Source organism: Larimichthys crocea, chromosome XX (genome assembly GCF_000972845.2).
Source record: "Larimichthys crocea isolate SSNF chromosome XX, L_crocea_2.0, whole genome shotgun sequence".
NCBI lineage: Eukaryota > Metazoa > Chordata > Actinopteri > Sciaenidae > Larimichthys > Larimichthys crocea.
In genome coordinates this window covers 7,933,131-7,945,916 of record NC_040030.1, presented here as the reverse complement: position 1 = coordinate 7,945,916, position 12,786 = coordinate 7,933,131, and the positions used below count along the sequence as shown (strand labels likewise).

The window sequence follows — 12,786 nt, the reverse complement described above, 5'->3', positions numbered from 1 at the left end:
CCTCAAATTACCCTCTGCTGTATCCAGCGGGATTAGGCTGACCACTACAGCCCTCACACACACACACATATACACAAACACACTGCTGCATCTCATTCATCCAGAACTTCTCACACCAGCAGAAGTAGACCAGTGGGTATACTCCAGCTTGGCAGGGTTACAGACGAAGGTGGCACACCCCGCGGTTAAGGCCAGGACCGGCTCCTCTCAGCTCTCCTCCGCACTGCAAATATTTTCCCTCCCCAGAATGAGAACCAGACTCCCGGGCCCCGCACGTGCTCAGACGGACAAAAAAGACAGGAATGTTTAGCCCAAGAAAACGTACAGAGGAAGGTCATGTGTGAGAAAGAGACAAAAAATCCAAGTGACCAAATCTGACACACAGAAGTAAAGGAAAGGCGATGCAAAATTCACGCGCACATACCGGCCGTTTGACTCCATCTGTTTCCTTTTTACCTCTTTGTTCCTCTACCTACTTTATTCTCCTTCTTTCCAACCCTCACCTTTGGCTTACCCCACCTCTCTCCCCCCGCTTTGATTTTTACAGCGCCCGTCAGAGACTTTAAACACGACCATGACAACTAGGATCAGGGAGACACATTCACAGTTAGTCAGTAAAGCCAGGCTATGAAAACGCCACACCATGGCAGTAAAAAAGCTGAATGACATAGTGGACTTTCATATCGAGAGGACAAAGAGTGGGTCTGCTTTTTACAAGGTATTTCAAGGGCGAAATAATCCTGTATGTGTTTCATAATATTGGCTCATCAGAAGGAAATGAAGCACTCGTTGCTCGGCAGGTTTATGTTTCATACATTCCACCAGGATTTAGTTGTGTTTTTTTTTCTTGCTGATTTTGAAGGTTGAAGAAATGCTCTCGTCTTGAAGCTGAGACGTGGACTAGTATTGTGTAACATTGCCCCCTAGTGGCTGAAATTAAACAGTACAGGGATGTGATGAGTGCATTTCTGGCCTTCTTTGCAGTACATGTGTTGCTCATCCAAGTATGTTTTCACTACCACCCATTAACCTTTCATTTCTCTTCTCAGGCGAACCAGACGACAGGACATCAGAAACGGAGACCCTCTCTCCCAGTGCTCAGACCTTCAGCATCATGGTACTTTAATGACTTTACACACACGCATACACTCTCTCCTCTTCCTGCGACACGCTTTTATATTCATCCTGTGTGTGTCCGTGTGTGTTTTTGGTTTGAGCAGAAGACGCGGACGGCTTAGGAGGCAGCGTTGAGGACAGGAGCGTGTTCGGCGTGGAGAACAGCAGCATGTTTCTGGAGTGCAGCCCCAAGTCTCAGAGAGCGCTCATTTACTGGCAGCTGCAGAAGCCAAACGATGATCGCAAGCACGAGGTGTGTGTGTTTACAGCTGGATGATTGTTAAACCCACACAATTTGGACCATAGCTCAATTCCACGTTGATTTGATTACCGCAAAACAAAGCATCATCTCTCTGCCATCATGTAATGACCTCTGACCCCTTTGACTTTTAACCTCAGCGACTCTGAAAGGGTGTGGATGTTTACACTCTCGACCCCATGATGTAACCAATTACGTTTGCCTGACTCTTCACTGTGGCTGTATTTGTCTAACCGGGTGTTCAGGGTGTGCGTGGTTGTTAGGCGCTGGTGGGATGAAGAAATACAATCCGGGAAGTCTAGTTTGAGTAACAGATCCATGAGTTTTAAGGCTTATCAGCTGCAAACCACTGCACAGCAGGTTTTAATATCATGCGTAAGGGTTTTACTTCTCTGGAAAGCTATCAGGGCGTCTCTGTATCTTTTATAAACATCTTATCTGATGTATTTTCTTTCTGAAAGACTCCTCTGCGTTGATGTCCTCACTGCTTCAAAATCAAAGTCATGTGGGTGCATTTGTCCTGAGTGAAATGCCATCCCGCCCCTGGATTTAAAGGACTGGGGCCTCAGAAACATAAATGTCTCCCTCCACTCAGAAATGTGTTTTACTTATTTCTAAAGGATAATGTACGTGGGGAGACACGAGAGGGCTGTTTTCACATTTAACAGCAGATGGAAGAGAACTTCTCTGTGCTTACCTTAAATCGGAGTTTAAGACGTTTACGTGCGTGCAGGATTTTAAGACGCCACAAACATTTTTAAAGTCTGGAGGACATCTTTTTGTGATAAATTTAACAGTTCTAGAAACTCCAGTCCAGATGGGAACACTTTATTTATATCTGTCTTTCTCTCTGTGTCTTTTTTCAGATCAAGCTAGATGACAGGTTGCTCCGTACAGACCAGGGTCTGCTCATACGCAGTCTGACCCAAGCCGACACGGGTATCTACCACTGCCAAGCTGTCGAACACGGCTTCATCCAGCCTCTACTGCGCCTCAACCTTCAGGTCATACCCACCCAGAAACTTGGTGACATCCTACCTGGACTTTCCAGTGCAGGTGACGTAGGTCACTCGGCCAAGCACAGGCTGTGGTATCGAGATTTCCTGTCTCTCTTGGATCACCCAGACCTCAACAGTGTGGAGGAGTTTTGCGATCGAGTCTGGAAGAAAGAGCGCAAACAGAAGAGGGTTAAAGCGCCGAGCGGTAACGGTCAAGGAAAACCTGACGGCGCCGGAGGTTCTAACCCTGCATTGAGACCTAAAGCTACCAACACCCAGAAGCAGCAAGCCAGTCCACCACAGAGCAGGCCATGGCTCCAGGGTGGAGCTCCAACAGTGGAAGGACCAGCACGGGGTCAGAATACCCAGAAGGGTCAACAAAATCTGGGTTTGTTGAGTGGCCAGGCACCTAAAAACAACCAGAAGACGCAAAACGGCCAGAAGGGGCAGGCGAGCGCGGCTGGTTCTCAGACCGTGGGGGGCTCTCGGGTGAGCAGCCAGCACACGACCAAGTGGAGACGGATGCAGGAAAATAAGAAGGGACGCAACAGGAGGACCCATGAGCTTCAGAGACCCCCACGTAGCGTTTGAGAAAAAAGCACAGAGATGCACACATGCAAACCAGATCTACACACACAAGCACAAAAACCCACGCATCCACACATGTACACACAAGCACATTCTCTCAGACTGTGTATCCAATGTATGATTCAGTGACCTCGCCATAACAACAGCAGAACGAAAACCCCATAAAAAAAAAAAGGAAAACACTTTTTAGGTAGAAATACATGAACTGCACTCGCGATAGAACAATAAAGCTCTCATGCAAAGACATACACAAATGCACATAACCTGTGAAGAGGACAAAGACGAACAGAGGACTGAAAAACTGGAATGCATACTGTAAATGTGTGACGATATGGCCGGTTGCCTGGGATACTGCCTGGCAGACACTTCAACCTCCTGTACATAAGCTACTAAAATAAGACTGGGACAAAAATGTTTAGTGAGGTGTTTGTTGGTAAGCAGATGGACTTAATACGCTGACCGGACAGTTGTGGAGACATTAATAGATACACGGACATTTATGGAAGCAGCCTGCTGCCCTCTTTTGACCTGAGCATGTGAACTGCAAGATAATTGTACATGGAATGGATTTAAAAAAAAAAAAAATACAAACTCTTATTTTGGAGAACTGTTTAAGGAGAAAAAGAACCTCTCATCTAGTCTTTCAAGTCAAGATAGACAACAGCGCCCTTAAAGGAGAAAAGGGAAGGGTTGCGATGTGCACAGCTTGCACCAGCGGGCCCCTCGTCTTGTTCCAAAAAACAAACGGAAGCATCACTACATGCAAAAACTTGCAACGTCATGCCGCGGTGAAGAGAAACGTGCTTCTTCATAACCTTCTCCAACTGAGGCTGGGAAAGCATTGTGCATGTTGTTGTCAATCAATGTTTTAATAAGCTAGTTATTTTATGGAATTCTAGAGGCTTTTTTTTTTTTTTTTTTTTTTTTTTTTTTTTCCCCCCCCCTTAAAAAAAAAAAAAAAAGTTACATTTTTATTTTATATTTCTTTTCCTTTCCAGAATAGTGCTTCTATTTTTGGGGCAAAAAAAAAAAAAATCACAAGCAACATAGTAGTCTCATTGTGCATTATCCCTTTTGTTCTGGAGGATTCTGTGTAAGTTATTATGTTGTTGTTTTTTTTTCTGGGATTTCTAGAATCTGGGCACGAATTCCAGTTGTAGGCTATGCTAAAAACCCAGTCTGAAGTAGACTGCCAGTTGTTTTGTGTACATATATACAACAAACTTAACTCTCTGTGTATATACAGTACATATACAGTACAAGAACACCACTTGATTATTATTTATTGCTCATTGTTTTGTGAAAGGGTTGCATTTATTTTTGATATTATGGTATTTTTGGCTCATCAATATATTGGAGAAACAATGGCAACAGCAACTAAGAAAACTTTGATGGACCAACCGGCTGAAATTGTGTCATGGAATCCCTTTTTGGGGATAAAAGCGTTTAGGAACACGAGCATACAGGGGTTTGTCATTAACGAAATCCCACTAACGATAAGCACAATTTTCTCTTTTTGACTTTTCATAACAGATGATTTCATTTGTTCATGTTCTCCCGAATCCATCCAAACATGTCTTTATTCATCCAGTAGCCATTATGTGTAAGATAATTCCCCAATCTGAAAAAAACATTAGCTGTGAATCTCTGTAAGAAAATAGTGGAGAAAAATGTTAAATCTAGTCTGAAGGAGAAGACACGTTATACTGCATGTGAATGCTACCTACAGTTAAGTGCATCTTTTTTATCGTCTCTTTACGTGTTCTGTGTAAGAGGTAACGTTCCCTTAAAGCAAGGTGTGAATTACTTCTGTCCTTTTGCCAAAACAGTGATAGTAACAACTCATGATACTCTGGCCAAAGCTGTGTAAGATCCAAGCTCCTTAATCTTCGACTCAACAATGGTACCCCCCCCTTTGTCTCCCCTGTCCCCTTAATACATGACAAGATTAATGTGTCAATGCAATAAATTAGAGCAGATCGTGTTCTCTTCGAAAAACTCCAAAGTTTGGTGTGCGTCTGATTCGGGTCTCTCCCTCAGAGTTAGAAAAGTGAGAGAGCTGAAAGTTACCGCTGCTGTAACACAGTTCTTTCTGGCATGCATTCAGTTGTCTAAATAAACATCTCCGTTAAAAAAAAAGAAAAAAGAAAAAAGTCTTTGTTCTCTTTTCAGTCGGAAAACCTTCTGCACACAGTGTCCTCAGCCTCACTCCATTTCATGTAAGGAAACATAAATGGCTTCAGCTTTTAACAATTTTATCTTTTCTGGTCTGATGATAAAACGCAGCTGCACATACAAGATCTTAAGGTCTGCAGGAAAATGTCTGTATTTATGGGTTGGCGGACGAACATCAGCAGATGCAAATGCTATAAATCGATCTTACTGAAGGGTCATTTCACCCAAATGATATAAAAACAAGACTGATTGTCCACAGCCATGCAGCAGCTCTCTGGGGCTGGACAACATGCTCGAAATTACAATTACAGTTTAGCAATGGGTTCACCAAATTTATTACAGATCATCCTGTGGGTGGCATGAATGTGTGTAACAGACTTCATGACAATCTATCCAATAACTAAAAGCCACAAATATCAACCATCACGGTGATGCTGGAGGATAAGTCGGGATCACTAAAGTTTGTATTCATCCTCTGGGAACCATGAACGTCTTTAAGTATCAAGTAGATGTTGAGATGGAACATGACCAAAATATCATTGGCAATGAAATACCTTCCCAGAAACAGTGTCCAAGTTACCCTGGATAAACCACAGAACACGCAGTCAACAGTTTTATTGTGTATTTTATATGGACAATGAAACTAGATCCAATGGCAGTTTATCACAGCAATAATCGTGTCTATTAAACCTTTTTCACAGCAGACATGTTGGCCTGTCATAGCAGGGAAGAAACGCAAGTTTAATTTAGAATCCTAGAAAATACTGCATTCCATTTAGTTCACCTTGTTTCGGAGTCTTGGTATTGCTGGCATGCAGGCTCACTGTCATGGCTCACTGGGAGACTTCGTGGAACTGAGACGCAAAATTAGTTTTACCTGTGCTTTACCTGCTGCTTTTTACAATGCTGCAAGAATGAATTCATTATATTCTGATGAAGGCAGAAACAAATGAGACTAATTCTTTAACATGCCACCAGAGGTAAGCGAGATTTAAGCACGCTTGGAGCTCTCAGCTGCCGTTACTGCTTAATTAAATCACTTTTTTTTTGTCCTGCAATGGCTGTTTAAGGGAATAAAAATATAGTTTTTCACATGTCATGGTAAGAAAAGCACAGGTGTTACTAATAACATTACATGTGGCTCTCATTACAGAGAGACAGTGAGCCAGCATGCACAATATCAGCACCCTGAAACTGAATCAGCTAAATTCAAATTCAGGATAATTAATATTATTGTTTAAACCTGTTTTATCTTCCATGTCAAAACATCTTCCATGGAATAATAAATGAATAAAGGGGAATGTTTGTCAAAGAACCACCAGAGGTCACTGTAGTCTAACTGCCTCTGCAGCCGGCTTGTCAAAGCCCATTTGAGCCTTTTTGTGTTGAGGGTTTAAGTGGAAGCTGCAACATCTTTAACATGTTTTCTACAGAGAAGCCTTTCTTTCACAGTCACACACAATTTACCCATTCTCAGAAACTGTGTGTGTGTGTGTGTGTGCGCATACATAGCAGCTCAAGTGATTAGAGTGCTGCAATCATGTTCCCTGCCCTCAAGTTTCACACACGTGTTATGAACTCTTTGGTCCTGTTACCATGGCGACTGTCCTTGAACGTCCTCCCGTGTGTGTGTGTGTGTCTGTCTGAGTATTAAAAATACACACTTTTAGGTGTAGAAAGTTGTTGTCCTGACCATTATATTGAATGGTTTTATTACTGTGTCCTTTGCTTTATGGGAGCTTCTTCTCAAGTACTTTCTTCTCTGCTCTCGACCACAGTCAACTCCCAACATCACTTACCACAGGATACATGTACAATCATCACTCTAAAGGCATCATTAAAAACAGCAATGAAAATCAAATTGTTTATAATATTAATTACAAATCAAATCAAATTTATTTATTTATGTTTTTTTTGTTTTTTTTTTCTATCTTCCTTCCCAATTTGAAATATATGAAGCAGAATTTGAGACATTTGAGATTTTCAGAATAAAGTTATAATTTTAATAGGAACAAAAAGGAATAACATTTTAACTCACATTTGCAGATAACATATTAGGTTCTCTTTACTAATATTCTGACTTTTTTTCTTGAATTATTACTTAATTTGCATACAATTACTTATTTTCTGGACAGACATAACCAAACAGTAGTAGTACTGCAGCGACAAAGATGTTCATATTTGCATATGAAAAAAAAATCTAGTTTTAATTTTCGGGTGCAAAACTTTGCTACATTTTTAATTGAACTGATACGAAATTAACTTTTAATCATTTTCTTTCACTTTGGTGTTATGGTGTTATAAAACTTTTGCATTGAATTAGATGAATATTTTAAAAGCTATTCAACTGAAACTAGAAAATCCAGTTCACATTTTCATTTGACTAATGGCAGGATCCTCAGAGGCGATTTCTGAACTCAGGGCAGCATGCAACATATGACTGGTTGGCTTTTATTATAACACCATGATCAGAGGACATCAGTACCATATTTATATGTCACTGTTTACAGCATATCACAGTGTATGTATGTGTTTGTGTGTTTGCTGGAGGGAAGAAGAGAGAAACTGATATCAAACACGTCTTCATGTCGCCTTCAGCTAAACACACATTATTTAAATGTGTTTGTGCACGTGGAATATATGCATGTCCCGAGCTCCTCACGAATCTTGAAAGTAGGCTCTTTTCAGAAGCTCTGACTCATTCCTTCATGCCCAGGAGCTAGCCCAAGGGATTGTGGGAAATCAAGTCTGTGGGCAAGGAGAGAGGAGATTTAGGTCAACAGCAGGACAAGACACCAGCAGGCTGCTGAACTCGCTGTTACTCCTCCACCTCTCTACCACCACAGTGTATTAATTATACAGAATATACTGTTTTGCTTTCTTCAGCTCATGTTCACTCATTCTGTATGAAGATCTGCGTAAATGTTCTTTATTCTCCTCTGAATCTCTGTTGTTTTCTGCTCACTTTCAAGCTCTCCTCGCGTCCTTATTTCCCTCTCAAGAGCCGGCTCATCTCCCTCCATTTGAGCTGATGTTCTGTAAAGCTCTCAGCTCCATCCACTCTTTCACTCTGAAGTTCAGCTGAGTAAGCTGCGGCCGTGAAAACCGCACACGGTGTTCATAAACGTGTGTGGTAACTCACGGCCGTGGGCTTTAAAGGTGTGCCACACAAAAGAACTGCAAAGTGCAACGCACTAATCTTCAAGTGATCCTGTAATTATTAGAAATTATTAGCAGGTGAGTGGCAGCTGCCTCAGAAACCATGGCAACTGGGGAGGGATCAGATACGCAGCCGCTCTCCTTGATGATAGATGACATTTTCCATTAAGACCGAACCCCACTGAGCCACAACTGTGTTCTCCAGCAGCAGCTCTTCCTTCTCCTCACTGATTGCACTAAAAATATATGTAAGCATGATGTGTTGCATGTTAGCATTTATGCTCAATTTATGAGTGACCACATTCTTTTTTGTATTTGCATATTGCATTGTTCATTTCTGGGGGTTTTTATACATTTCTTTTACTGTATTATACAAAATGACCTTTATTTTGGAGGTTTCGCAACATTAAGAATCAGTTTTCCGTTTTAATAGCCTACAATATCTCATATGCTGCATATTGTTATACTGTGTGATGATTACACTGAGACTCAGTGAAGTATTCAAGACTCCATTTTATTTCTTTTAGACACAAAAAGTAAGCCCAACATATCTGTCGTCTTCAGGATCTCCACTAGAATTTAAACTAAGGCTCTGTAGGGTTGTTTAGCAAAGCTCGGCTGAACTACATGTGTTTGATGGTCAGTGAAGTTTAAGCTCTTTAAAGTTTTAGTATTGCACATAAAAAAAGAGTGGTTAAACTTGATGCAATAGATGCTGAGATATCCTGAATTTTAGTCCATTGTATGGGCCAAGCTCCAGCATACCCAGAACTACAAGTCCCTTGATGTTTAACCACACAAGTCCAACTGATTGACACAAGTGCTGTGCATTAAAGGCTAATCAAGTCACCCTGTGTGCTGCTGCATTCATTTGGGACCTGTTTTGCCCTGAAGAAGGTCTCTAAGTGAAAGTTCACAAAATAAACACAATCTTCACAGATTCTTTTATCCACTGAGCTTCGACAGTGTATCGCTCCAGCACCTCAGTCTATTTTTGATGGGTCAAGCTCCAAAAATGCTGGATCCTACATTTTCCATAATGCAAGCCAATGCTGAAAATCAATTCTGAATGGCATCTTTTGGTAACTCTGCATGCCTGTTTGATGCCAATTCTTTCAAACTGCACGCCCCAGTTTGTGACACGGCGTCCTTTTAAAAATGACAACAGACTTAGGGACTGTATGAAAAGAGGTGGAAAGTCAGAAAAGGAGAAGGTTATGTTCAGTATGTTTTATATATAATTTCCCTTCCAGATTAATAGTAAAGAACAAACAAAAAACATGGGAAAAATAAATGATTATCTTTATGATTTGAATCTTGCAGTCACATAGTGAGTCATTGTGCTATATACAATACTGTTGTGTAGATTAAAGGGAGGGTATTTCTCAAGGGTAGCATTTTCTAAGTCAAGTGAAAGGTCCAAATAAAAAATTAATGACAGCGATAAAACCATTAGTTGATTAATCATTTAGTTGATTGGCAGCTTAATGCCTATTAGGCCTTACGTTTTAGTCTTCTTTGAACATTTGATGACATCATGTTGGGTTTTAGGAACTTGTGATGGGCATTTTTCACTTTTTTCCTCATCTACAAATTCATGGAGAAAGTAATCGTCAGATGAAGTCTGAGGGAAGGTTGTTTTGTTTTAAATACTGAAACATAAGGTTCAGCCCCTTTCCCCACATCAATAATTTCCATCCAGTCCCCTTTTTTTTTGCCATGTTTACCTTTCACTTTCAAATACTAATCATGTAACTATGCTCTGTCTCATGCATGCTCTACACATGTATTCCTTTGGGGCTTCACTGTGTATGGAATGACCTCTGGGAGTGCTGTTTCCATGTCTGTTGTTAAGAAGCCATGATTTATGGCTGTGATCCCACCTCCTCAACACAGAGCTACAAGGTTGGGAGTCATAAACAGAGACACCTTACACAGCCAGGCGCTGATAAAAACAGACTCCCACCAGCTTGACCTCATACACTTTCCATTCGCTGATTGCTTGGGATTGATGAGGTGATCAATGACCTATTCCTGTCTGTCTCCGGAGAGAGAATACTGATTCACACTGGGCTGCAGAGTTACATTCAAGGACTTGGTAAATCATCCAGGACTGCCAAAGCTTTCTGGTCTAATATCAGCTCAGTAACTTTACAAGCCAAGAAATAATAAAAAAATGTTTTTATTAAAGCTGAGGCAATATTTGGAACACTTCCCAAGGAGAGTATTTTATGTAACCCCCTTGTTAGTTTCATACTGTGTGTGATCTGTTTGTTTATTTGTATGTACATGCACACATTTGAAATTGCTTTCAGTGTGACTCATTTGTGTTTGGTCGTGCTGAACACAAGGGACTTACCCCCTCATTGCAAACTGATGATGTCACCGGCTATGACGCACTACCTTGACAACAGGTGTGTGTTGTTAATGATTCATAAACTGCAAGGGGGTGGTGGTGTGTGAATTACTGGCATTCAAATCCACATTACTTTGACATTATATTTCAACCCTTTTACTCTAAAATGAGCTTTTATTTCTCTCTCTCTCTCTCTCTAAAGGAGTACTCCCAGTCCTCTTCCGCTACTGATGAATCAGCCCATTAGATCCTGGAGCAGCATTAGTTAAGATGTCAGCTGCCGTCAATTCACTAAGAAAAATGATGAAGTGGAATGTGGAGTGAGAGTGGGAGATGAGGAGAGGAGGAGATAACACAAATCTATTATACTGGTGAGCCACGCTTTTCAGGGTTTTCTCTCATGAAATGAAATGTAAGGCACAAGTCAGATGTGAGCCATTTTAGATATTAATATGGCAATAACATACCACCAAAGGGCAATTATATTTGAACAATGGCACTATTTAGTTGCTGTTTAAGAACATTGCTTGATTAAAGAACTATATCAGAATATTTATAGCAATTTTAAAATGAAAGGAATAGTTCAACATTTTGGGGAAAATGGGAGAATGTCTGGGGAGAGGTGGCAGGAGATGCTTTAAAGTCTGTGTAAAGTGAGAATAAATATGTGTTCTGAGTTTGTCAGACTAAAGAAGAACAAATTTGACTGATTAAAAATAACAAGTTTATGAAATTAGGTGTCAAAATCAGGTAGAAATGAGCAGTGTTCTGAGCTCCAGGACTGTGGGGGCGTGTCCGCTGAATGGGAGCAGTCAAGCAGCAATTTTGAAGCGACTGAAACGTGTCAGATGAGTTCAGAAAATGACATGACTAACTTTGAAACACTCTGAGCGAGATGAATTAATCTCTATCCCTCTGCTGGGGGTGCAGAGTTATGATCAGGGTGGCCTCAGCGTGTCATCGAGCCACCCTTTAAGGACCGCCCACAAAATCCTGGACTGAAAACTGGTGAAAAACTGTTTTAACCTCTAACTCCACATTTCAGTAATATATCATTCAAAGTCTTTTAACATGTTTTCAGCAACTATTTTCCAACATATTTAGTGTATACAAAAACATAGCATAGCATAGCAAGACTGGAGATGGTGGGAGAACAGCAAACCTGGCTCTAAAGGTAAGAACATCTTTCTACAAACACTAGTAATACTCAATAATTACCACACTGCAATTTGTTTGTTTGATCTGTACAAAAAAGGAAATGTAAAATTAAAATGTGTTTTTTACGAAGGTTTGGGTGATGGACTACAGACTTTTTCACAGCAGCCATTCTGACATGAATGGTAAACACAGGCGTTACCAATAATACTAATTAAGATCCTGTTCCATTCAGGTCAAACAGAGTCAGAGTTCTGCTGCTGACTCACTGGAAAGGCTCTGCCGCAATAAATGGAACAGAGCGTTAATTAGTCATCATTGTAACCTGCGTTGACCCTTGTACAGATACAGTATTTCATGTCAAATTGGCTGCTGTGAAAAAAGTCTATTCCTTGCTTTCCCGAAACACTTCCTGTAGTCTCTTCTGGTTGCCTGGCAACCTCACTGTGACACCAGGTGTAGCTTCACACTAAATAAAAAAGGAAAAAGAAAAAGGAAAAGCCTTGAGTGATGGTGTAACACTGTTTATTTGTTTTCCATGCACTGCAATAAATCAATGTAAGAGCAGGAGAGAAAAGTAAAGAAACGCAGAGAAAGGCAATACATTTCAACCCTGTACCTTTTACTGTTCCTGTTACCTTTTGAGTAATTATCAGTTCTTCGATGAAGCTCCCTTCAAAATTTGATACTTGCATAGTTAAAGGATATGACAAAATAAAAGCCCTTAAACAAAATACACTTCCAGGCACAATTTTACATATTTTAGGAACAGACACACCAGCTGCATTTCAGTACCCATACTGTACAACCATGTTAGAAAAATAATTAGTATGACCCAGGTTGACCGACTGCATCCAGCTGGTTTTTCTGGCCCATAATCCTCTGCACAGCAGAAGATACATTGATTCAGCCGCCAAGGGAGCTGTGTTCCAAACCTGTATGTTTTTTACATCAAATTTTACAACGGATACATGAGCAAG

At 40.8% G+C, this 12,786-nt stretch overlaps 2 protein-coding genes across 2 annotated transcripts in view; one reads left to right on the top strand and one right to left on the bottom strand.

The window, feature by feature from the left end:
* sema3aa (sema domain, immunoglobulin domain (Ig), short basic domain, secreted, (semaphorin) 3Aa) overlaps positions 1-5,100 on the top strand; it is a 31,979-nt gene extending 26,879 nt beyond the window's left edge. Inside the window, exons 16-18 of the mRNA XM_010743146.3 lie at positions 1,050-1,117; positions 1,221-1,369; positions 2,242-5,100. Of these exons, the coding sequence (XP_010741448.1) occupies positions 1,050-1,117; positions 1,221-1,369; positions 2,242-2,964 (940 nt within the window). The 3' untranslated portion in view covers positions 2,965-5,100. The remainder of the gene's footprint in view (positions 1-1,049; positions 1,118-1,220; positions 1,370-2,241) is intronic.
* Positions 1-12,786, bottom strand: part of LOC104928802 (E3 ubiquitin-protein ligase TRIM38) — an 899,066-nt gene that overhangs the window by 113,197 nt on the left and 773,083 nt on the right. The window lies entirely within an intron of this gene.